Source organism: Kogia breviceps, chromosome 2 (genome assembly GCF_026419965.1).
Source record: "Kogia breviceps isolate mKogBre1 chromosome 2, mKogBre1 haplotype 1, whole genome shotgun sequence".
NCBI lineage: Eukaryota > Metazoa > Chordata > Mammalia > Artiodactyla > Physeteridae > Kogia > Kogia breviceps.
This window is the reverse complement of record NC_081311.1, coordinates 14,295,390-14,321,483: the sequence shown is the minus strand read 5'-3', so window position 1 is coordinate 14,321,483 and position 26,094 is coordinate 14,295,390. Positions and strand designations below refer to the sequence as shown.

General features: G+C 33.5%; 1 protein-coding gene across 1 annotated transcript in view; it reads left to right on the top strand.

Moving 5' to 3' along the window:
- CCDC172 (coiled-coil domain containing 172) overlaps positions 1-26,094 on the top strand; it is a 67,085-nt gene that overhangs the window by 22,397 nt on the left and 18,594 nt on the right. The window contains exons 4-7 of the mRNA XM_059053569.2: positions 2,149-2,265; positions 3,460-3,625; positions 16,984-17,085; positions 17,476-17,578. Coding sequence (XP_058909552.1) covers positions 2,149-2,265; positions 3,460-3,625; positions 16,984-17,085; positions 17,476-17,578 — 488 coding nt within the window. The remainder of the gene's footprint in view (positions 1-2,148; positions 2,266-3,459; positions 3,626-16,983; positions 17,086-17,475; positions 17,579-26,094) is intronic.

Sequence of the window (26,094 nt, the reverse complement as noted above, 5' to 3'; positions counted from 1 at the left end):
TTTTGAACAGCAGTCTGATTTTCATTTGGGGTATATAGGTTTCATCTTTTCAGGTTACAGTAAAACATTCCAATTAAATGCCAATATGTCTAATATCTCTCCTTAATAATTGTTATTTTCCCTTTTAAGAAGAAAACGTGAGCTCAGTGATAATTTTAGGTCTTAGTGATAGCTGGAAACAGAGCACCTTAATTTCTGAGTCCTTAACATAAGGCTTCTGTGAATTCGAGTGATACATTTGCTTGTCTTATTTTAAAATTCCTTAGTTTGATAAATAATATTTTCTCCACTTTTGGTTTTCAACGCAGATTTGACTACAGATCAGTGGTAGAAACAGAATCAGAATTTGGGAATTTTGATTCTGAAAGGCATATTACATGAAATACCTAATTGGATTAAACCAAAATATATCCAGCCTGATATTTGGTCTTAAAGCATTTTTGTAAACATTCATGGTTATTGTTCATAATTGCAACTCTGAGAGTTAGGAATATACTGCAAGCAACCTTTTCTCAATAAATTCTGATGGACCTAGTATTTGGTAATTTTTCTGTCTCTTAAACTTATATACTTTCAATTTATGCTGTTATCAGAGACTGAAGTCCCTTTTTAGTGCCAAAAGTATCTTTTTACTACTTTGAAATAGTTCTGATAGTTACATATTAGTATCATGATTTAGAAGCAATAAAGTCAGGAGACCTGAATTTTAGTCCTGGGTTTGCCCCTAATTAATTATATAACATTTGTTAAGGTATTACTTCTCTGGAACTCATTTTATTCTCATTCATATAATATATACTAAATAGCTCAGAAGTATTTTCTTATTCAAAATAAATGTGATAAAATTCATGATCATACTCTTGTTCACCATTGTTACCAGTTTCTGTATAATTTTATAGATCAGCCCATATGTTTTCTAATTTCTGTCTTCTCAGACAGTAAAATACTAACTGCCCATTCTCCCTTCCCCCAATTTTGAAAGTATTTTCTGAATTCCTTTGGTCATGTAAATTGCACCTTTCTAATCTTTCTCTGTTGATGTCTTTCCTAAGATAAAATTGATGAAATCAGCACCAAGTGCTGAAGGTATGGGCAGATGGGCTATGGTATTATATAAATTTAAGATCATATTTTCTGTTTATTTCAGCTGCTTTTTTTTAATGCCTGTATTTCTAGGGCTTTTTAGCCATATCATTTCAAAATGTCTTTTAGGCCAACCCTTTGCCTCTGGACTAAACTATTCCTAAACTCTTTATTATTCAGTATCTTCTGGGACAGAGATTTCACAACCTGTCTCTCACCTTGAGGAAGTTTTTAACAGCTAACATAAATCTTGCTTTCTGCAATTTAAGTTGAATTTATTTCCTTTTCCTTTTCTTTGTAGAGATGGGAACAGCCCCAGATTTGAAGTGATGCTTTCTTATGAGGGCCAGTACTGAATGTAGTGGAAAGATTATTTCCAGTCTGGCATCATTTTTAGCTTTTATATATTAAAGCTTCCTGACTTTCATTTCAATGTTCATGGTCTCAAGAGATGCTATTCTTTACAGCCCAAATGAAATAAGTTACATATCTAATATTAATGTTTATTTTATCTTTTGCTAGTTAGAACCAAATGAGGTGCTAAAATAAAAAATGAATTCTCAAAACCCATTTGAAGACTTTAGCAGGTTTGTGTTTTATTTGGTATAACTATAGTCATGGGACTAGGTTTTTGCCTGTGGTTTTTAGATTTTATCTCATAATTTGATTAGTCATTTATTCATCCATATCTTTCATGTAAGTGATGAGAATAGAAATTTGTTCTTTAAAACAAGCTGTCTTAAAGCAGATTTCAATGTGTGTCATAAAAAAGCTTTAGTACCTAAGGTACAAAATGGTGCTAGGTATTAGAAAGGAAAAAGTAAACACATTCTCTGCCCTTGAGGCGCCTATAGTCTTATTAGGGGAAGAGATTATAAAAATTATAATTATAAAGCATTTATAAAATAATTTAAGATAGAGCATATAAAGTAAGATGTTTAATGTGAATCTTATTTTGCATTTTAAAGATTAATATAAAAATTTTATACTATACAGATCTGTTCTATTAACTACCCTAAAATGTCTAATTGTTTCATTCTGTTTTGTGTTTTTTTTACTTTAAAGATTCAGCAGTTTTCTGAAAAAGCCTTCCTATTACAGCTTTTGAAAACTCATGAAAATGCCTTAGAAAGACAATGCAGTGAAATTACAAGCCAAAGGAATATGCTCCTCCAAACGTTTGTAAGTCTCCAGCCACTTAGAAAAATTTATTTCACTAACTGTATCAAAAAGTATTAAAATATACTGAAGTGTACTTTTAGAAAAAATTATCCATATGCCTTATTGGCAGATAGTCCTGTTCAGATATGGAAAATTATTAAGTGCTATTTTAAACCATTTGGTAGAGTAATATAGTTTGAAAGAATTTTATTGGCAGCATGCAGTATAGAAATTATTTGTAATTGTAATAAGCATAAAAGAAATAGTGAAATTGATTTGAATTGCTCAGGCTTCAAGACCTTGGTTTTAATGCTTTTGAAAGTCAGAGAGGTTCACACTTTAGGCATATTAATGGATGTGGGTGAAAAGATAGATTTTGTTTATCTTTTTATCATAAGTCAGAGACAACAGACTCAGTAGTTTTAAATGATAAAGACAGTTTAGGAATATGATTTGTAACTAACTGACATTTTGAAAAAAATGCATTTTAAAATATTAAAAATATATATCTAAAATCAGAGTCAACCACAAAATGGTTATGAATGACATGGCCAGTTTCCAAATGTAGCTCATAAGTAGTTACATTTATTAGAAAAAAAATAGGAAAATGCAGTAATGTTTAGGTTCTACCATTGTCAAAAAGTTTAGGTACTATCATTGTTTAAAGTTTTTGTAAATTCTTATTTCTACTCCATGTTGACATTTCATGAAATGTAGCTATTATTTAGAACTGAATTTGAAATGAATATATAATTTTACCTTCATTGTCTAAATTTGAAAAGGTTTTCTTGGATTTCCTTTTTTGTTTTTCATTTTTATCCTGTAAGACAGCAATTCCTTTGCATGTAGACTTTCATTTTCAACTTTGGTCATTTAATTATTTTACCACCCATTTTGCAATGAAAAAACGGCATATATGGCTGTAAGTTTAATACGCAAACAAATGCATACATAATGATGGGTGGTAGAATTTCTGCCTAAATAATTGTCGTAAAGCATTAAGAGTAAATCTTTCACATGAATATACTTAGTTGTTAATATGTAATAACTTCAGTTTTTTAATTAATATTGCTGGAGGAGTACAGCATTTTAATCCCAGGAAGTATAGTTTTCTATTTTGTTGTTAATATTTCCAAATAATTGCATTTTAACTCACTAAGGGAAAATATTGTTGCAATTAACACCTGTATTTGTTCCTTTGTTTCCATTTTTCAGGAGGCTACAAAGAGAAAAGTGACAGAGGAGGAAGAAAAATTTATTGAGGAAATTACAGACTTCAATAATGAGTATGAAATAACAAAGAAACGAGAGCTTTTGATGAAAGAAAATGTCAAGATTCAAATATCTGACTTAGAAAACGAGGCAAACATTCTGAAAATGGGTATGAATACGTAGTACCACATCATTTATCTGGTAGTATTGAAAGTAACGTATTTTGAATTAATGTTTTTTCCAGAAATTTAACTTTTTCATAAGTAAATTGGGTTATTGCATAGCTGTTCTTTTATCTTAATGGTATGTATCTTTTACTGTGAGCAGTCTCAAATTCTTTAGAAGTAGATGTGACATGAGCATTGGTCATTTATTTAGTAGTCAAATCTGTTTACTATCTGTTGTGTGTTAGATACTCTTTTAGGTCCTGGGGAAGTAAAACTAAAAAGTGAAGGGATCAAATCCATAAGCAAATGTTTATAGTAAAATGTGATAGAAGCTATAATAAGGGTAATACTGTTGCTGTGATCCTCATTTTACCATCAATCCAGTTTAAACTAGGAAACACGGTTACACAGCGAGGTGGGGAGAATTTCATTTCAGAAACAGTAGTATGCAGGTTGTTGCAGTTTGTGATAAGATCCTGAACTAAAGAAGTTACCAAAGAGAGGAGACGATGAATTAAGGAGATGTTTAGGAAGAATGACAGGACTGTATCACTGATTAATGTAAACAGATATATAGAAAGTCAAGCATGAATCACAGTTTTCAAACTTAAGAGATTGGGTAGAATATGGTACCAGGAGGAAGAGCAGAGGTGGAGGTGAACTATAGCCTTTTCTGGACAAAAACATGAAATTTTATTTCAGGTAGTTTTAGTTGGAGATGTCTATGGGATAAACAGGTGGAAATGCCCAGGTAGTAGGTGGAAATTTGGTCGTGAAGCTGATAAGAGAGATCAGAGCTAGAGTATTGGGTTTGGGAATACAGGAGAGTTGGTGACATAATTCAAAGGGAACATGTAGAGGGAACATAGAGGAGGACCGAAGACCAAAGACAGAAACTGGGAAAGCATAGCATTTAAGGAAAGGAAGAGAAGAAGAATGAGACAGAGATGTCAAAGAGGGCAAGGGGAGAACCAGCAGAAAGTAATATGTGATTTGGGGCAAGATGCTTAAGTTTTCTTTGCCTCAGTTTCCTCATCTGTAAAGATGGAGGATAATAATAATGACCTTAACAAGGTTGTTGTGAGGATTCAATGAAATAATATTAAAGTACATAGAATGCTACCGGGAACATAATTAAATGCTTAAAAATACAGGGATTATACTTTTTAATTAGTTTAATTTTATAGATAAAGGAAATGAGGTTCTCAGTGATAAATTGCTTTGGGTAGAGAGTGTAGGACAGAAGTTCTTAACCATAGGCACACATCTGGGAAGTTTTAAAAAAATATATTAAATGCTTGAGTCTCATCTCAGATTTATTGAATCAGGATATGGAACATAATTTTTAAGTCCCTTAGATAATATTCATGTTTACTGCTATTTAATGATCACAGGTGTAGAACACAAGTTTAAATAGGTATTAACCTTAGGAGATACTCTAAAACTACCTTTCTTTAAAAAGTCATGGATATGACCACTTCTATTTGCAATAGTATTGGAAATTCTGAACAGATCAGTTAGGCAGGAAAAAGAAACAAAAGACATGCAAATTGGAAAGGAAGAAGTAAAATTATCTCTGTTCCCAGATGGCATAATCTTATAGGTAGGACACCTAACAATTCCACAAAAAAACCACAAAACAAACAAACTAGCAAAACAAACAGCTTAAGCTAATAAATATAGCAAAGTTGCAAATTAGTTGCATTTCTGTGTACTAGCAAAGAGCAATCTTTCAAGATTCCACTTATAATAGCATCAAAAGGAATAAAGTACTTAAGAAAAAATATAACCAAGGAGATTAAAGATTTGTACACTGAGAACTATAAAACATTACTCAAGGAAATTAGAGAATACCTAAATAAATGGAAAGATATCCCATGTTCATGGATTGGAAAACTGAATATTGCTACTATGGTATTATTATCCAAAATAATCTATAGATTCAATGCAATCTCTATCAAAATCCCAACAGCATTTTTTTCATGAATAGAGAGACCCATCCTAAAATTTGTATGGAATCCCAAAGGATGCCAAATGGCCAAAACAAGAACAAAGTTGGAGGACTCAAAATTCCTGATTTCAAAATTTAATAAAATGCTATGGTAATCAAAACAGTGTGATACTGGAATAAAGACAGACATATAGAACAATGGAATAGAATAGAGAGCTCAAATATAAACCCTTGAGTCAAATGATTTTTGATAAGGGTGCCAAGACCATTCAATGGGAAAGGGCCGTCTTTTCAACAAATGCTGCTGGGAAAACTGGATACCACATGCAAAAGAACAAAGTTGGGCCCTTACCTTACACTATGTATGAAAATTAACTAAAAATGGATCAAAGTCATAAACTTAAAAAATAAAATAATGAAGCTCTTAGAAGAAAACATATGGGAAACACCTCATGACATTGCATTTGGTGATGATTTCTTGGATACTGAAAACACAGACAATAAAAGAAAAAATAGATAAACTGTACTTGGTCAAAATTAAAATCTTTTGTACATTAAAGGGCACTGTCACAGAGTAAAAACACAACCCACAGAATGGGAGAAAATATTTTCAAATCATATCTTTGATAAGGGATTAATACCCAGAATATTTTTTTAAAAACCCATAACTCAACACCAAAAAAACCAAACCAAACCCCAAAAAACCCCATTAAAAAATGGGCGAAGGATTTGAATAGATGATTTTTCCAAAGAAATGGCCAGTAAGCTCATGAAAAAAATGTTCAACCTAAATAGTCATTAGGGAAATGGAAATCAAAACCACAATGAGATATTGCTTAACACCCATTTAGGATGGCTGTTATTTTTTAAAAAGTCAAAATCTCCACAACATGATATTCACACTGTTCAGGATGCAATCCAAAATTCCTTGACCTGTGAAGAATCCGTGAAACATGACCTAATGTCAAAAGAAAATAATGAGATGCCAAAAACCACAGTGATCTAGATATTGGAGTTGAAAACTTTATAGCAGCTTTATTAACTATGCTCAGTGAGTTAAGAAAAATGTACTTGTAATAGATGAAAAGATAGGTAATCTCAGCAGAAAAATATAAAATGTAAAAAAGAATCAAATGAACATTTTAGAACTGAAAAGTACAATATCTGAAATAAAAATGTCACTTAATAGCAGAATGGAGCTGACAGAGGAGCCAATGAGCATGAAACTAGATTAATAGAAATTACCCAATCTGAAGAAGAGAGAAAAAATTGAAACAAAACAAAATAAAAAAATAAGAGAAACTCAGGGACCTGTGGGACAATTTCAAAAGGTCTAACATGCAGATAATTAGTTTCTGAAGGAGAGAGGATGGGGCAGAAAATATATTGGAAGAAATCATGGCAGAAAGTGTCTTAAATTTGCTGAAAAATATTACTTCATAGATTCAAGAAGCTCAGCAAATCCAAACAAGATAAATTCAAAGAAATTCATGCCTAGGAACATAATAATAGTGAAATTGTTGAAAAGCCAAAGATAAAAAAATCTTGAAAACAGGGAGCAATTAATCAAATGACCATGTACTTGTCACTAGGAACCATGAAGTCAAGAAGATAGTGGAATAATTAAAGTGTTGAAAGAAAAGCAAATCTCTATATCCAGTGAAAAATCCTTCAAAAGGTAAAATAAAGACATTTTCAAGTAAAGGAAAATTAAGAGAATTCTTTGCCACCATGACTGAACAACCATGACTGAACAACAAGAAATGCTAAAGGAAGCTCTCCAAGTAGAAGTAAAAATGACACCAGAGACAAACTCATATCTTAATTAAAATAATCAGAAATGGCAAATAAAAGTACTTATGTTTTCTCTTAATTTTTAAAAATACATATGATTTCTTAAAGCAAAAAATATATTGTCATGTGGAGTTTATAATGAATATAGAGGCAATTTGTATACATGTATGTCATATGCATACATGACAACTATAACATAAAGAAATGGAAAGGGGGCCTGGTAAGTGGATCTGTACAGTTCTGTATAACATTCAGAAAACCAGGAATAGAAGGGAACTTTCTCGATCTGATAAGTATCCTGTATGAAAAGCCTACAGCTAACATTATACTTAATGGTGAAATATTGAATAATAACATCATACATAATGGTGACATATTAAATACTTTCCCACAAAGACTGAGAATAAGGTAAGGGTGCCCATTAATACCACTTTTATTCAATATGGCTCTGGATGTCCTAGCCGTTTTAGCTATTGCAATAAGACAAGGGGAAAAAAGGCATACAGATCAGAAAGGATAAAAATAAAATTGCCTCTATTAGTAGATTACATGATTGTTTATGTAGAAAATAGTAAGGAATTTACAAAACAATTACTAAAATTAATAAGTCAATAAAGTAATGCAAGATTGATATATAAAAATCAGTTGAATTTTTATGTGCAAACAATTGGAAAATGGAATAAAAATGCCATTTAAACAGGATCAAAAAATAACATAGTAACAAATTTAACAGAATACATGCAGGGCTTCTACACTGTAAACTGAGCATTACTGAGAGACATTAAGGAAGAACTAAATAAATAGATATACCATGTTCAGGGATTGGAAAATTCAATTTTTTTAATATGTCAGTTCTCTTCAAATGGATCTTATGTTCCGTTAAGTTTTATTAAATCTTGACAAGCAGATTCTAATATTTATATATAAATACAAATGACTTAAAATAGCCACAATTTTTAAAAAATAGAACAAAATTTAGAGATTTATACTCCCTGCTTTCAAAATTGCTAAAAAGCTACAATAATCAAGATAATGTGTCATTGGCTTAAGAATAGGCACATAGATCACTGGAATGGAAAAGAGTCCAGAAATAGACTTATGCATATATGGTCAACTGATTTCCACTGATGGTAGCAAGACAATTCAGTGGATAAAGGAAATTCATTCATCTATTACAAAACAATGATTCTTAACTTTTACTTCATACCATATTAAGAATCAACTCAGAATGGACATACACCTAAACATAAAAGCTAAATTTATGAAACTCCTAAGAGAAAACATAGTAGGAAATCTTCACCATCTTGGAATAGGCAATGATGCCTAAAATAGGACCCAGAAACATAAACCGTAAAAGAAAAAAATACATTGGACTTAAAATAAATATAAAAATACTACTTAAAAATGAAAAATCAAAACACAGACTTGGAGAAAATATTTGCAGTATACATATCTGGCAATGTACTATTATCCAGAATATAATGAACTCTTACAACTTAATAAGAAGGCAACAAAACTGATTGTAAAAGGGGAAAAAGATTTGAACTTTGCAAGAGTATATACTAAAGACCAATTAACATGTGAAAAGATACTCAGTATCTTCAGTCATAAGGAGAATGCAAATTAAAACCATGAGATATCACTGTATATTCACTTAATTAAAATTAAAAAGCTTTATCATAGCAAATGTCAAGAATGTGGAGCACTTGAAATACATATGGTAGTGATGGGAATATAAAACAAATCATACAACCACTTTGGAAAATTGTTTTACAGTTTCTTAAAAAGTTAAACATACTCCAGAGAAATGAAGCATATGTTCACACCAAGTTTTTAGCAACTTTATTCATAAAACTGAACATAACTTAAATGTTAAGAGGTTAATTAAGATTAAGAGGAGAATGGATAAACAAAAGTGGTATATCCGTGCAATGGAATACTCAACAATAAAAATAACAAATCTGCCTGACGCACAACATGGATGCATCTCAAAATGATATGGTGAGTGAAATAAACTAGACACAGAAAAATACATACTGTATACAACGCAAACTATGTGACAGCAATCAGAAAGTGACAACAAGCAGATCAGTGGTTGCCTAGGTTGGAATGTATGAACTGCAAAGGGGCACAGGAATTTGCGGGGATTAATGAAAATACATTATTTCTTGATTATGGTGGTGGTTTCACAGTATATATGATGGTCAAAACTCATGAAATTGTGTGCTATAAATGTATGTACTTTATGTAAACTACTTCTCTATAAAAATGATAGAGAAAAAAATGTCCTTGATACCACAAATAATGTAGGAGCCCCCTATTTTGTGTTCTTTCTTCCAGAAATATGAATTTATTTTAACAGATTTGCTTTCATGGTGCTTGATACTGTTGGTTCTTTATACTTTCAAAATGTCTCTAGGGTTTCCATATGAAATTTAATCTCCATAGTGGCAGGGACTTCGTTTTGTTTAATGCTCTATCTCCAACAGTATAAATGAGATAATTATAAATTGATGACTGTTTCAAAAAGAGAAGTACAAACTGATGTGAGAACATGTAAGGGAACCTAACCTGGACTAGGTAGTTAAGGAAGGACTACCTGAGCAAGTGACTTTCAGACTGAGATCTGAAGTGTCATAGGGATTAGCCAAATGAGAGGTTTGGGTCTAGATGTCAGATAGTTAGATATTTAACTTAAGAGCTCAGAGAGAGGTTTGGGCTAGAGCTATTAAATTTAGGGAATCACCCAGGGAGAATGTATTGAAAGAAAATACTAGAACCCTGAGTAACCACGACATTCAACAAGAGGAAGAAAGCCAGCAGAGTGTGAGAAAGAACTTCGAGAAATTTAGGCACATTCAAGAAAGGATACATTGCTCTGTGAAGTTGGGATCACCTAGGGAAGAGAGTATTGAGGTTGTATTTGAGAATATTTGGCAAAGCTGCCAAACTGTCAACCATAAGGACTAAGAAGCAGCAGTTGGATGTCCCTGGTGATCTTTAGGAAAAGCAACAGTTTGAGGTAATTAGAGAAGAAGGGCAGAAGCCGGGTTGTAATGAGTTGAGCAGTGAGGAGAGGAAATGGTGACCATGAGCATAGATAAGTCTTCGAAGAAGTTTCTCTGCAGATAAGATAGAAAGTCCAGTAACCCAGGAGGATGTGAGGTCAAGGGAGAGTTTTTAGTGGGAAAGTGGGATTGTTCTTTTTTGAAGTGGGAGATATTTGAACATATTTAAATATTGATAGATTGGAGCCAGTAGGGAGGTAGAGTTGAAAATTACAGAAAGAAGCTAAATTCCCAGTGAAGATGGGCAACGGTACACAGGTGGTGGGACTGGTGGTGATTCAAGAAGAAAAAATAAATAAAAATTAAGAAACAACCTACATAAGCAACAACAAGAGCTTCTAATAATCTGAGTTTGTTATCTGTACTTTTGTGAATGTATTTGTGTGGTAAAAATCTGATGAAATTGCTAAATCAAAGGGAAATATTAAGAGACTTAATACTAAATTACACTACTTATACCTCTGAATTAACTTTCCTACCAACTGCATAGGAAAGTGCCTGTTTTCCTAAATTATTATCTCCTACCATTACCAATCTGGGCATTATCAATGACTAATCTTTGCCAATCTGACAAGTCAAGATGTTGTTTTCATTGTTAGTTTAATTAACATTTCTTTGATTTTGCACTATGTTGAATTTATCTGAATTTATTGACCATTTATATTTTTCTTTTTCCGTGAACAATCTGTTAATATTCTTTGTTCATCTTTATGTATTTTTACTCTTACTGATTTATATGAGCTTTTTGTAAATTAATGAAGTTAGCCCTGTGTCATAAATTTGTGTCCTAGTTTATTGTTTACCTTTGACTATACTTATAGTATGTATGTATGTGTCTCTATGTGTGTCTGCATATGTCTGAATGCCATATAGAAATTTTAAACTTTTGCAGTCATCTTCATCAATATTTTCCATTATGGCTTCTGGATTTTGTCTCCAGCTTAGAAGGAGTTTTACTATTAATCATGACACCAGATTGAAACTTTCTCTTTCTTCTCCTTCTTTCTCTTTCTTCTCCTTCTCTCTAGAGCTCCCGCCTCTTTTTTCTTTCTCTCCCTACCCTCCCCCTTTTGAGATGATCATATATGCTTTTCCCACTTTAATCTATTAACATAGTGAACTTTGTTAATAAATATCCTATTATTAACCTTACTTAGCTGTGGTCTCTAATGTTTTCTTTAAGATTTTTGCATCAGTATTTATAAGTGAGATTAATCTTTTTGTGTGTGTTATATTGACTTAACAGAAAGAATGTAAAAGCTTTCTTCTTTCTCCAGCTGGAAAAAATGTAAATACTAGAATTATCAACTCCTTCCAGGTTCAAAAGAATTCACCTGTGAAACTGTTTATGGTGACTGTTTCTCCCTGTTGGTGCTGGTGGAGAAAGGAGTTACTCAAATTTTAAGCACATACTAGAGCCATTTTCTTCTCAGAGCAGTTTTAGTTTCCATTTGTCTTCTGTCCCGTCAGTGGTTGCTCTTCCATTCCCTTTTCTAATTTGTACCACCATATCTGTTATTTCCTGATACTTGATTTTTCTCCTCTCTCTTCCTTCTTCTGCTGGCTGTCCCCTCTGACCTTTCCCATTGAGCTTTTAGACCATATGTATGGTTAGTCAGCCAGTTACATTGGGTTTTGAATAATCTTCATCTTCATCTCTCCATAGCTATTTTATTATTTTCTGCTACTTAGAGTTTTCTTTCCACTGCCTGATATCTTCCTTGATTTATTAGTTTTTAACTTCAGATGTGGATGCTATTCTTACCCCTTGAAGTTGCCAAAATATTAACACCCATATATTTTTAGAAGGAATTACTAGTTCTGGACTATTACTATGAGCCTCTTAATTTAGTTACATTATGTTTTAAAATATCATGATAAACGTAGCAAACCAGGTTCCTCAACTTGTTTTGCCAGCCCTACACAACCTAGTGGTTCTCCACCTTCTAGGGGTACCTTATGTGTATGCGTGTGTGTGTGTGCGCACAGACGTGCATATTACTTACATTAATTTATTAATTAATTTAATTAATTTTTAATTAAATTAATTTTTAAATTAAAAATAAGAACTCAGATCATTTAAAACTTGTGGGCCATTCGAAAAACTTTGGCTTTTACTCAAGTGAGATCAGAAGTCATTGGAGAATTTTGAGCACAGGAGTGAAGGGTCTCACATATGTTAATAGGATTTCTTTGGCCTCAGTTGAAAATACACTTAACGGAGGTAAAAGCAGAAACAGAAACCTAGGGAAAAGTGGCAGTAATCCAGACCAGAGATAATGATGGCTTAGTTTAAGACTGTAAGCAATTGAAATGGTGAGAGGTGTTTGGATTCTGGATAAATTTTGAAGATGGACAAGTAGGATTTCATGATGGATTAGATGTGGGGTGTGAGAGAAAGAGGCATTAACAGTTGATTCCAAGTTTTTTTGGCCTGAGCAGCTAGAAGTATTGGTATTTGGTATTCAATATATATTTATGAAATTAATAAATGTTTATTTTGAACATCTGATAATTCATAGATAAAAGGGTCCATCACTTTTGGCTTCAAAATAATGACTATAATGATTGTCACAACATTTTTCTCAAAATGTCCCCCTTATTTATTTCTTCCAGTTGGTGAATCAGTTTTTCTTGGATGTTAGATGAGAGGAAGCATATTACATACCTTGCTTGCTAGTATTCTTTAAAGAGAGGCAATGTATGTACAGTTATATGAGAAAGACAACTCACATGTCAGAAGATGGGAATGAATTTTCATTGTCTTAATTTGGTTTAATATTCATAGCCATAAAACCTAGCTTGATTAGAACTTCTTGGATTTTAAGCAGCGGAAGGAAGTAAAACGTTATCACCACATCAGTTATACCTCAGTAAAGCTATTAAATAAAAGTAATAACAAAATTAAAATGAGGCAGTAGAAAAGTGGGAATAAAGTTATTACCACAAACATTGTGTTTATTCTTTCTGTTGTGTAAGTGTCATAGGAATTGATGCACTTGTCTTATTTTTGGGGAGGGAAGAGACAGCCTTGGAACCATGCCTTTTCCATTTAGCCTAGAGAGTTAGGACTAAGAAAAATAATACATTCTCTACCTCAGGAATGTTTAAGTCCAAAATTTCTCTATCACTCTTGCCCAAGTTTTACAAAGATATTTTATCATTTTATCGTAGAATGTCTGATAAATAAGTTAATAATGAATAAAATATTGTTTCACTTTTTAAATCTCTTAAAGATTGTAATGGTATCCTGGAATACTTCTCTTAATTATTAGCATGTAGTTATGTTTATATTTTAAATATTCATTTATTAAAGGAGCAGAAGCATAAATGTGAGTTTATTAATTTTTTTCAAAGAACTGTTCATTTTAAATTAATTGACAAAAACATGGATAATAAAAATTTTTAACTCAATTATATGGTTTATTTGATTTCAGTTCACACTCTCTTGAGCACATGCTATGTGTTCTGTATATATTATGGCAAGCACTGTACAAGAATTGGAGTTTAAAGATAAATGAAAGCTCCTGTTTTTAAGGAGCTTATGGTCTACTATGGGAGATAGACAAGTAAAAGGATAATTTAAATAGTATGTGGAGAACTTTCACTTATAATCAGGAAGGAGCGCAACACAAACAACTAGAACTGAAGAAAATATATTAAAAACTATTTTTACATATTGAGGAAAAAGAGACTGTTCAAGACTATGATTACTGAGACAAGGGAAACACATGAGGTATGATTACCCTAGCTTTTTACCTGGATGCAATTCTTTGACAGCAGGACTGAGAGGGGGAACTTAAGCAAAGCAGAGTGGTCTGATTGAGTTGAGGATACAAAGATTGGAGTTCAGGGAGGCTGAGTTAGCTGAAATTTTCAGGACAGTGTACTTGAGAGGAAAGAACTACACAGACAAAAACCTCCAGAAATCTTCATAAAGGTTGCTTTGAGCCTTTAGCTATATATTACTCTGTGCATACGTACGGGAAAACCACTAGGCTGAGTGAAGAAAAACTGCTGAGGAGTCATAAGGTCGACAATTCTAAGAGCTCACACAGGACTGGGAGACATTCATGTTCCATCCTGTCAGAATAGAAAGATCTCATTAAACAGAAGAGTCCTGCCTTAATAGCAAGATTAAATTAGCCCTAGACTTAAGGCTCTTCTGGACACACTCTTTTAAAAAAAATCTTAAAAGCAAGGTTTGGACCTATTCATGTTACCTAACTGCCTGCTAAATAACAAGCATCAACATGCTTTAAGGGAAGAGATCAAAATTCAAACATTCAAGAAAATAGTGAACACAATGCCTAGTATCCAATCAAAAATCACTATACATGTGAAAAAGCCAATTGTAACTCATAGGCAAGAAGGAAATTAGGTAAATAGAAACATCTCTAGAAATCATAGAGATTATGCAATTAGCAGAGACTTTTTAAATTGTTCTTATAAATATACTCAAGACCATGAATATAATGAAGAGATAAATAAAAGATAAAAAAATAATCAAAGATTCAGAAAAATCATTTGACAAGATCCAACACCCTTTCATGGTTTTAAAAAAAATTCAATACAGTAGACATAGAAGGGACCATTCTCAACCTGATAAAGGGTATCTATGAAAAACCCATGGCAAATGCTATTAATGATGAAAGAATGAAAATTCCTCACCTAAGACTGGGAAAATACAAAGATATCTACTCCTACTACTTCTATTCAACATTTTGCTAGAGATTTTAGCCTGGGCAATCAGGCAAGAAAAAGAAATAAAAGATATCTAGACTGGAAAGGAAGAAGTAAAACAATCTCTATTTGAAGATAACATGATCTTGTGTATAGAAATCCTAAGGAATCCATCAGAAAACTATTTGAGCTAACAAATAAGTTCATCAAGGTTGCAGGATATTAGATCAATATATACAAATCAATTATATTTCTATATACTAACAAAACAATTTGTAAGTTAAAGAGCATTCAATTTACAATCAAAAAGAGTAAAATACTTAGGAATACCTTTAACAGAAGTTCAAGACTACAAAAAACATTGTTGAAGGAAATTAAAGAAGACCTAAATAAATGGAAAGTCATCCCAAGTTGATGGATTGGAAGATCTAATATTGTTAAGATGGCAGTACTCCCAAATGTGATCCACAGATTCAATACAACCCCTATCAAATATTCTAGCTGGCTTTTTGCAATCTGACCCTAAAATTCATAGAAATGCAAAGGACCAATAATAGCCAAAGCAAACTTGAAAAAGAACAGAGTTGGAAGACTCACACTTCCTGATTTCAAACTTAGAACAAAGCTGCTGTAATCAAGACAGTGAGGTGCTGGTATGAGTATGGGCATATAGATCAAGGGGATATAATTGAGAATCCAAAAATAAACCCATACATTTATGGTCAATTGATTTTTACACGTATGCCAAGACAATTCATTTGCAAAAGAATAGTCTTTTTAAATAAAGGTGCTGGGATAACTGGATATCCCCATGTAAAAGAATTGAATGTGGACCTCTACCTCATACTGTACACAAAAACTAAATCAAAACAGATCAAAGACCTAAATGTAAGAGCTAAAAATATAAAACTCTTAGAATAAAACACAGTTGTAAATCTTCATAATTTAGGATCAGAAAATGGTTTTCTAGGTATTCACAAGCAACAAAAGAATAGATAAATTGGACTTCATCAAAATTAAAACTCGAGTTTCAAAGGACACTATCAAAAAAGTGAAAAGACAACCCACAGAATTGTAGAAAATGTTGGCAAATCATGTATCTAATAAGGGGCTAGCATCCAGAATGTATAAAGAACTCTTACAACTAAACAATAAAAAGAAAAATAACCCAGTTTTTTTAATGGACAAAGTATTTAAAAAGGCATTTATCCAAAAAAGGCATACAAATGGCCACATGAAAGATGTTCAAAATAATTAGGAAAATGCAAATCAAAACCACAATGAGTTGCCACTAGTCTGGCTATAATAAAGGAGTAGATAAGAGTGTTGGATAGACTGTGGAGAAATTGGAAACCTTATACATTGCTGGTAGAAATGTACAATTATACAACTACTTTGGAAAACAGTTTGACAGTTTCTCAAAATGTCACACCTAGAGTTACCCTATGACCCACAATTCCACTCGCTGGTATTTCAAGATAATTGAAACCATATGTCTACATAAGAACTTGTACATAAATGTTCATAGCAGCATTGTTCATGGTAACCAAAAAGTGAGTAGAGTTTTCTAATTTCATTGGGAAGCTTGTTTTACTTAGTAATATGACACTATTTTGAATTCTCTTTCAGCAGTATAACCCTCAACTAACTTGTTCTTTTGTATCCAGTTGTTGCTTAAATAATCCTGGTCAGTTTATTAAGAAACAGTTCCTACTTGGCCAAGGGAAGCTGTTGGGACTTAAAATTGACCATATACTGCTTAAATTTTTACTACACAAGAAAAAGTTAATCATTCCTGATATACATAAGGCAAAATTTAAAATAATTAAAATATGTTTTTTGGTTTTTGTCTATTTGTTTCTAGAAATGAAGTCAATGGAACATGATAGTGGCCAGTTAAATGAACTTCAAAAACAAAAGAGTGAATTGATACAAGAATTGTTTACTTTGCAGAGAGAGCTTAAAGGTATTACCTTTATGAGTTAGTTTATTTTGCTGATAAATGTTGTTATATATCTACTATAAGGTAGTATTATTCTTTCAAAATGTATTCACCTATTGGGATATAGTGCTGCTATTGATGTAAAAAAGGAATAGGTAAAGCACTGAATTGATCAGTGTTAGATCTGGTATTTTTAATGTCACAAATTTTGTTAAGATCTTTTTTGTGTGTGCCTTGAATTGCTACATTAGTAATGTATGAAATAGCAAACATCTATGCTAGTAGAAGAATAAAAATCACTAGTACATATATTTTACATGAAGTACCAAAATTGAGGATTGTTCTTATGAATGAATAAAGATAACCTTTATGTTTAATTTTTTAAAGATTGTAAGAATTTTCTTAATTGTTTAGGTTTTGAAGATAAAAAAAAAGAAGCCGTTTGTACTACCAAGTACCTAGAGGCAGAAAAAATAAAAATCAGTGAAAAGCCTCAAAATGATGCTGAATGCTTAAGGTAAGAATTGCCTATTATACTTTGGTATAAAATCTGATAATTTTCCAAGTTGTCAAGTAGATTTCAGCATAAAACTAAACGCACAGTTGTTTTTGTTTTAAAAGTTCGTTTAAGAAACTATTTCCTTCTATGTGTATTCTGAGACATACTAATAAGCAAACACTTTACTGGCTAGAAAGTGCTACACATAAGTTTCACGATGCATCAGGTTGATAAGGTTGAAATAAATTTTATCTTTTCATATACCTCATGGTCTCAGAGTTATTCATATCCTAACAGATTAAGATATAGTATTGTTTCCACAACTCTCTTTTTTATTATCCCTAACTTTCTGGAGTGAAGTGATTGAAGTTTTTTTTTGTCCTTCTAGATTTCAGGGGGAAAAAACACAGTCTACTATTTTACTTGAAATCTGTCACTCTGGTTTTGGGCCTAAAGATTGAAAATGTATTTTCTGTATGGAATATTTAGATTTTTTTAATGCATTTGGATAATGAAAAAAGAATGGCTGAGGTTTGAAATGACATAATTATATACCAAAGGAGGACCCCCCCAGCTTATTAATTTCACTGTTATTTATTAATAATTCAGTGTTATATTTGCTGGCTTAATTTTAAAGAACTTCCTATACTTTATACATTTAATGTAAGAAACAGAAACATTATTACCAAATCTATGAAGAGGCAAATGAAGACTTCTTTCACATAAATCATATAGGAAATAAGTCTACTAGAGCTGAACAAATGCTTCATATTAGCAGTGTATTGCCTTAGGCCATAATTTTTGTAGATTGTGAGAAAATATCTGCAATTTAATTTTATGTTAAGTTTTATAAGCATGAAATATCAATCTCTTGGGTGATATGTTTGATGCAGAATGAGTTTCTGTAATGACAGTCTGCTCACTGATTTTTTTACACTTTTAAAACTGGTAATGCCCACTGATATCATTATAGTTATAAGTAGTAAAGGGGCTTCCAATATGAACTCCAGTTTTGTTTATCACTCAGTCATAAAAATTTGCCCTGGATTAAAATTAAACACACAAAGTCTGTTAGAGAGAGCTTTTCATTCACAGATGGTGACAAAGGAAATTTGGATAGAAAGAAACATCAATCAATATACCTAGTCCGTTCTTTCTTTGCATTTTAGCAGTTATTGAATGAAATGCCAATATTTATCAATTCTCACTTTAAATTCTGTAATATGTGTGGCTTAGTTTCCCTTCTGGTATGTTCCATAAAAGTTATTCCAAGTGTGAAGAGCAGAATCAAAAAACTAAGTGTAAAGATTTTAGAAAAGAGGGCCATCAGTCTTATAGTTAGCGCAATAACAAGGAGCTAATGATGGCAAGAAATGATATGACATTTACTGGACATCATTAAGGCCAAAATTAAGTTGGTTTTATCCCTAAATTTTGGAATAGAATAATCTTTTTCATCTGTGTGTTCAAATGTATACTGAATTCTATAGTAATTGCCTTTATCTTAAAATTTCAGGTTTAACTACTCTTGGTATAGATGCTATTTTTATAGCAGGGTTTCTCAGCCTTGGGTCAGGATATTCTTTGTTGTGGGAGAACTGTCCTATGCAGTGTAAGATGTTTATTAGCATTCCTGGCCTCTACCAACTAGATGCCAGTAGGGCCACCCACCCCCAGTTGTGACAAACCAAAAATGACTCCAGATATTGCTGAATGTCCCCTGGGCAGAGACGGGTGGACAAAATTGTCCCCAGTTCAGAACCAGTTTTATTTTAAAGTTATTATAATTGTTCTTCTACTTTTATTAAACTTTAACCAGTAAGAAAGCAATTACTGGTTACAAAAAGTTACAAAAAAATAATTACAAAAAATTAATACTTCATCTCTATGAACTTATTGTTTCTACTTTTTGTAATTAGAACATTTTGATGAATATTTTATCCTGTCTATATTATTGAAATTCTTTTGTAATGATTATGTTTCTATAAAGTTAATCTGCCATGTCCAGGTTGCTTGTTGGACTCTAACTTAATGCCATCCATTACTGGAGAGAACTAGTACTTTATTTATTTTGTTAACATCTTTATTGGAGTATAATTGCTTTACAATGGTGTGTTAGTTTCTGCTTTATAACAAAGTGAATCAGTTATACATATACATATGTCCCCATATCTCTTCCCTCTTGCACCTCCCTCCCACCCTCCCTATCCCACCCCTCTAGGTGGTCACAGAGCACCGAGCTGATTTCCCTGTGCTATGCGGCTGCTTCCCACTAGCTAGCTATTTTACATTTGAGAGCCAGTACTTTATATTCACAACAGTTTAATGGTCTCTGCTTTAGGTAATCTTCCCCTATTTATAAATTACAAGATGTTTGTTTATTTAAAAGATTCTAATGTGAAGAGTGTGGGCTCATCAATTAACACATGTTAAAGCAACTAACTTATAGAATATTGCTGTGATTAATACCTAAACCAGAGGTTGTGTTCATTTCTAAGAAGCGTTCCTGAGGGTTGTATAACAGACCAAGCTAGTTTTTTCGCATAGTCCAGGGAGGACAGAAATGTTAAATCTCAGGGTCTCCAGAGGCAGTAAGCATAGAGGTTAAGATTACAAACACCTTTGAATCCCAGCTCTGCTATTTACTAGGTTAGTGACCTTGGACAAGCAATTTAGCTTGTCTATGCCTCATTCTCTACATCTATAAAATGAGGTTAATAATGGCCCTACCTCGCAAGACTATAGCAAAAATTAAATGTCTTAATATATATAAAACCCTTACAACAGTGCTTGGTACACCGTAAATGCTCTATACTTATTAGACATAATTATAATTGTATAATTACTTATGATTTCATTTTTTTTTTTTTTTTAACATCTTTATTGGAGTATAATTGTTTTACAATAGTGTGTTAGTTTTCCCTCTACAACAAACTAAATCAGTTATACATACACACATGCTCCCACATCTCCTCCCTCTTGCATCACCCTCTCTCCCACCCTCCCTATCCCACCCCCCCAGGCGGTCACACAGCACAGAGGTGATCTCCCTGTGCTATGCAGCAGCTTCCCACCAGCTATCTAATTTACATTTGATAGTGTATATATGTCCCTGCCACTCCCCCACTTCGTCACAGCCCACCCCTCCCCCTCCCCATATCCTCAAGTCCATGCTCGAGTGAGTCTGTGTTTTATTCCCGTCCTACCACTAACCTCTTCATGACATTTTTTTCCCTTAGAGTCCATATATATGTGTTAGCATACGGTATTTGTTTTTCTCCTTCTGACTTACTTCACTCTGTATGACAGACTCCAGGTCCATCCACCTCATTATAAATAACTCAGTTTCATTTCTTTTTATGGCTGAGTAATATTCCATTGTGTATATGTGCCACATCTTCTTTATCCATTCATCTGTTGATGGACACTTAGGTTGCTTCCATGTCCTGGCTATTGTAAATAGAGCTGCAATGAACATTTTGGTACATGAGTCTTTCTGAATTATAGTTTTCTCAGGGTATATTCCCAGTAGTGGGATTGCTGGGTCGTATGGTAGTTCTATTTGTAGTTTTTTAAGGAACCTCCATACTGTTCTCCATAGCGGCTGTATCAATTTACATTCCCACCAGCAGTGCAAGAGGGTTCCCTTTTCTCCACACCCTCTCCAGCATTTATTGTTTCTAGAGTTTTTGATGATGGCCAATGTGACTGGTGTGAGATGATATCTCATTGTAGTTTTGATTTGCATTTCTCTAATGATTAATGAGGTTGAGCATTCTTTCATGTGTTTGTTAGCAATCTGTATATCTTCTTTGGAGAAATGTCTATTTAGTTCTTCTGCCCATTTTTGGATTGGGTTGTTTGTTTTTTTGTTATTGAGCTGCATGAGTTGCTTATAAATTTTGGAAATTAATCCTTTGTCAGTTGCTTCATTTGCAAATATTTTCTCCCATTCTGAGGGTTGTCTTTTGGTCTTGTTTATGGTATCCTTTGCTGTGCAAAAGCTTTTAAGTTTCATTAGGTCCCATTTGTTTATTTGTGTTTTTATTTCCATTTCTCTAGGAGATGGGTCAAAAAGGATCTTGCTGTGATTTATGTCGTATAGTGTTCTGCCTATGTTTTCCTCTAAGAGTTTGATAGTGTCTGGCCTTACATTTAGGTCTTTAACCCATTTTGAGTTTATTTTTGTGTGTGGTGTTAGGGATTGTTCTAATTTCATACTTTTACATGTAGCTGTCCAGTTTTCCCAGCACCACTTATTGAAGAGGCTGTCTTTTCTCCACTGTATATCCTTCCCTCCTTTATCAAAGATAAGGTGACCATATGTGTGTGGGTTTATCTCTGGGCTCTCTATCCTGTTCCATTGATCTATATTTCTGTTTTTGTGCCAGTACCATATTGTCTTGATTACTGTAGCCTTGTAGTAGAGTCTGAAGTCAGGGAGCCTAATTCCTCCAGCTCCATTTCTCGTTCTCAAGATTGCTTTGGCTATTCGGGGTCTTTTGTGTTTCCATACAAATTGTGAAATTTTTTGTTCTAGTTCTGTAAAAAATGCCAGTGGTAATTTGATAGGGATTGCATTGAATCGGTAGATTGCTTTGGGTAGTATAGTCATTTTCACAATGTTGATTCTTCCAATCCAAGAACATGGTATATTTCTCCACCTATTTGTATCATCTTTAATTTCTTTCATCAGTGTCTTATAGTTTTCTGCATACAAGTCTTTTGTCTCCTTAGGTAGGTTTATTCCTAGATATTTTATTCTTTTTGTTGCAATGGTAAATGGGAGCGTTTTCTTAATTTCACTCTCAGATTTTTCATCATTAGTGTATAAGAATGCCAGAGATTTCTGTGCATTAATTTTGTATCCTGCAACTTTACCAAATTCATTGATTAGCTCTAGTAGTTTTCTGGTAGCATCCTTAGGATTCTCTATGTATAGTATCATGTCATCTGCAAACAGTGACAGCTTTACTTCTTCTTTTCCTATTTGGATTCCTTTTATTTCTTTTTCTTCTCTGATTGCTGTGGCTAGAACTTCCAAAACTAGGTTGAATAAGAGTGGTGAGAGTGGGCAACCTTGTCTTGTTCCTGATCTTAGTGGAAATGGTTTCAGTTTTTCACCACTGAGAACAATGCTGGCTGTGGGTTTGTCATATATGGCCTTTATTATGTTGAGGAAAGTTCCCTCTATGCCCACTTTCTGCAAGGTTTTTATCATAAATGAGTGTTGAATTTTGTCAAAAGCTTTCTCTGCATCTATTGAGATGATCATATGGTTTTTCTCCTTCAGTTTGTTGATATGGTGTATCACATTGATTGATTTGCGTATATTGAAGAATCCTTGCATTCCTGGGATAAACCCCACTTGATCATGGTGTATGATCCTTTTAATGTGCTGTTGGATTCTGTTTGCTAATATTTTGTTGAGGATTTTTGCATCTATGTTCATCAGTGATATTGGCCTGTAGTTTTCTTTCTTTGTGACGTCTTTGTCTGGTTTTGGTATCAGGGTGATGTTGGCCTCATAGAATGAGTTTGGGAGTGTTCCTCCCTCTGCTATCTGTTGGAAGAGTTTGAGAAGGATAGGTGTTAGCTCTTCTCTAAATGTTTGATAGAATTCGCCTGTGAAGCCATCTGGTCCTGGGCTTTTGTTTGTTAGAAGATTTTTAATCACAGTTTCAATTTCAGTGCTTGTGATTGGTCTGTTCATATTTTCTATTTCTTCCTGGTTCAGTCTCGGCAGGTTGTGCATTTCTAAGAATTTGTCCATTTCTTCCAGGTTGTCCATTTTATTGGCATACAGTTGCTTGTAGTAATCTCTAATAATCTTTTGTATTTCTGCAGTGTCAGTTGTTATATCTCCTTTTTCATTTCTAATTCTATTGATTTGAGTCTTCTCCCTTTTATTCTTGATGAGTCTGGCTAATGGTTTATCAATTTTATTTATCTTCTCAAAGAACCAGCTTTTAGTTTTATTGATCTTTGCTATTGTTTCCTTCACTTCTTTTTCATTTATTTCTGATCTGATCTTTATGATTTCTTTCCTTCTGCTAAATTTGGGGTTTTTTTGTTCTTCTTTCTCTAATTGCTTTAAGTGCAAAGTTAAGTTGTTTATTCGAGATGTTTCCTGTTTCTTAAGGTATGATTGTATTGCTATAAACTTGCCTCTTAGAACTGCTTTTGCTGTATCCCATAGGTTTTGGGTCGTTGTGTCTCCATTGTCATTTGTTTCTAAGTATCTTTTGATTTCCTCTTTGATTTCTTCAGTGATCACTTCGTTATTAAGTAGTGTATTGTTTAGCCTCCATGTGTTTGTATTTTTTACAGATCTTTTCCTATAATTGATATTTAGTCTCATAGCGTTGTGGTCGGAAAAGATACTTGATACGATTTCAATTTTCTTAAATTTGCCAAGGCTAGATTTGTGACCCAATATATGATCAATCCTGGAGAATGTTCCATGAGCACTTGAGAAAAATGTGTATTCTGTTGTTTTTGGATGGAATGTCCTATAAATATCAATTAAGTCCATCTTGTGTAATGTATCATTTAAAGCTTGTGTTTCCTTATTTATTTTCATTTTGGATGATCTGTCCATTGGTGAAAGTGGGGTGTTAAAGTCCCCCATTATAATTGTGTTGCTGTCGATTTCCCCTTTTAAGGCTGTTAGTATTTGCCTTATGTATTGAGGTGCTCCTATGTTGGGTGCATAAATATTTACAATTGTTATATCTTCTTCATGGATCGATCCCTTGATCATTATGTAGTGTCCTTCTTTGTCTCTTGTAATAGTCTTTATTTTAAAGTCTATTTTGTCTGATATGAGAATTGCTACTCCAGCTTTCTTCTGATTTCCATTTGCATGGAATATCTTTTTCCATCCCCTTACTTTCAGTCTGTATGTGTCCCTAGGTCTGAAGTGGGTCTCTTGTAGACAGCATATATATGGGTCTTGTTTTTGTATCCATTCAGCCAGTCTGTGTCTTTTGGTGGGAGCATTTAATCCATTTACATTTAAGGTAATTATCGATATGTATGTTCCTATTACCATTTACTTGTTTCGGGTTGTTCTTGTAGGTCTTTTCCTTCTCTTGTGTTTCTTGCCTAGAGAAGTTCCTTTAGGATTTGTTGTAGAGCTGGTTTGGTGGTGCTGAACTCTCTCAGTTTTTGCTTGTCTGTAAAGGTTTTAATTTCTCCATCAAATCTGAATGAGATCCTTGCTGGGTAGAGTAATCTTGGTTGTAGGTTTTTTTCCTTCATCACTTTAAATATGTCCTGCCACTCCCTTCTGGCTTGTAGAGTTTCTGCTGAAAGATCAGATGTTAATCTTATGGGGATTCCCTTGTGTGTTATTTGTTGTTTTTCCCTTGCTGCTTTTAATATGTTTTCTTTGTATTTCATTTTTGACAGTTTGATTATTATGTGTCGTGGCGTGTTTCTCTTTGGGTTTATCCTGTATGGAACTCTCTGTGCTTCCTGGACTTGATTGACTATTTCCTTTCCTATATTAGGGAAGTTTTCAACTATAATCTCTTCAAATATTTTCTCAGTCCCTTTCTTTTTCTCTTCTTCTTCTGGGACCCCTATAATTCGAATGTTGGTGCGTTTAATGTTGTCCCAGAGGTCTCTGAGACTGTCCTCAGTTCTTTTCATTCTTTTTTCTTTCTTCTGCTCTGCAGTAGTTATTTCCACTATTTTATCTTCCAGGTCACTTATCCGTCCTTCTGCCTCAGTTATTCTGCTATTGATCCCATCTAGAGTATTTTTAATTTCATTTATTGTGTTGCTCATCATTGCTTGCTTCCTCTTTATTTCTTCTAGGTCCCTGTTAACTGTTTCTTGCAAATTGTCTATTCTATTTCCAAGATTTTGCATCATCTTCACCATCATTATTCTAAATTCTCTTTCAGGTAGATTGGCTATTACCTCTTCATCTGTTAGGTCTGGTGTGTTTTTATCTTGCTCCTTCATCTGTTGTGTGTTTTTCTGTCTTCTCATTTCGCTTATCTTACTGTGTTTGAGGTCTCCTTTTTGCACGCTGCAGGTTCGTAGCTCCTGTTGTTTTTGGTGGCTGTCCCCAGTGGCTAAGGTTGGTTCAGTGGGTTGAGTAGATTCCCTGGTTGGGGGAACTAGTGCCTCTGTTCTGGTGGATGAGGCTGGATCTTGTCCTTCTGGTGGGCAGGTCCTCGTCTGGTGGTGTGTTTGGGGATGTTGGTAACCTTATTATGATTTTAGGCAGTCTCTCTGCTAATGGATGGGGCTGTAGACCTGTCTTGCTCTTTGTTGGGGATAGGGTGTCCAGCACTGTTCTTTGCTGGTCCTTGAGTGAAGCTGGGTCTTGGTGTTGAGATGGAGGTCTCTGGGAGATTTTCGCCGTCTGATATTACGTGGAGCTCGGAGGTCTCTTGTGGACTAGTGTCTTGAGGTTGGTTCTCCCACCTCAGGGACACCGCCCTGGTGCCTGGCTGGGGCGCCAAGAACCTTTAATCCACACGGCTCAAAATAAAAGGTAGAATAAATAGAGAGGAAAG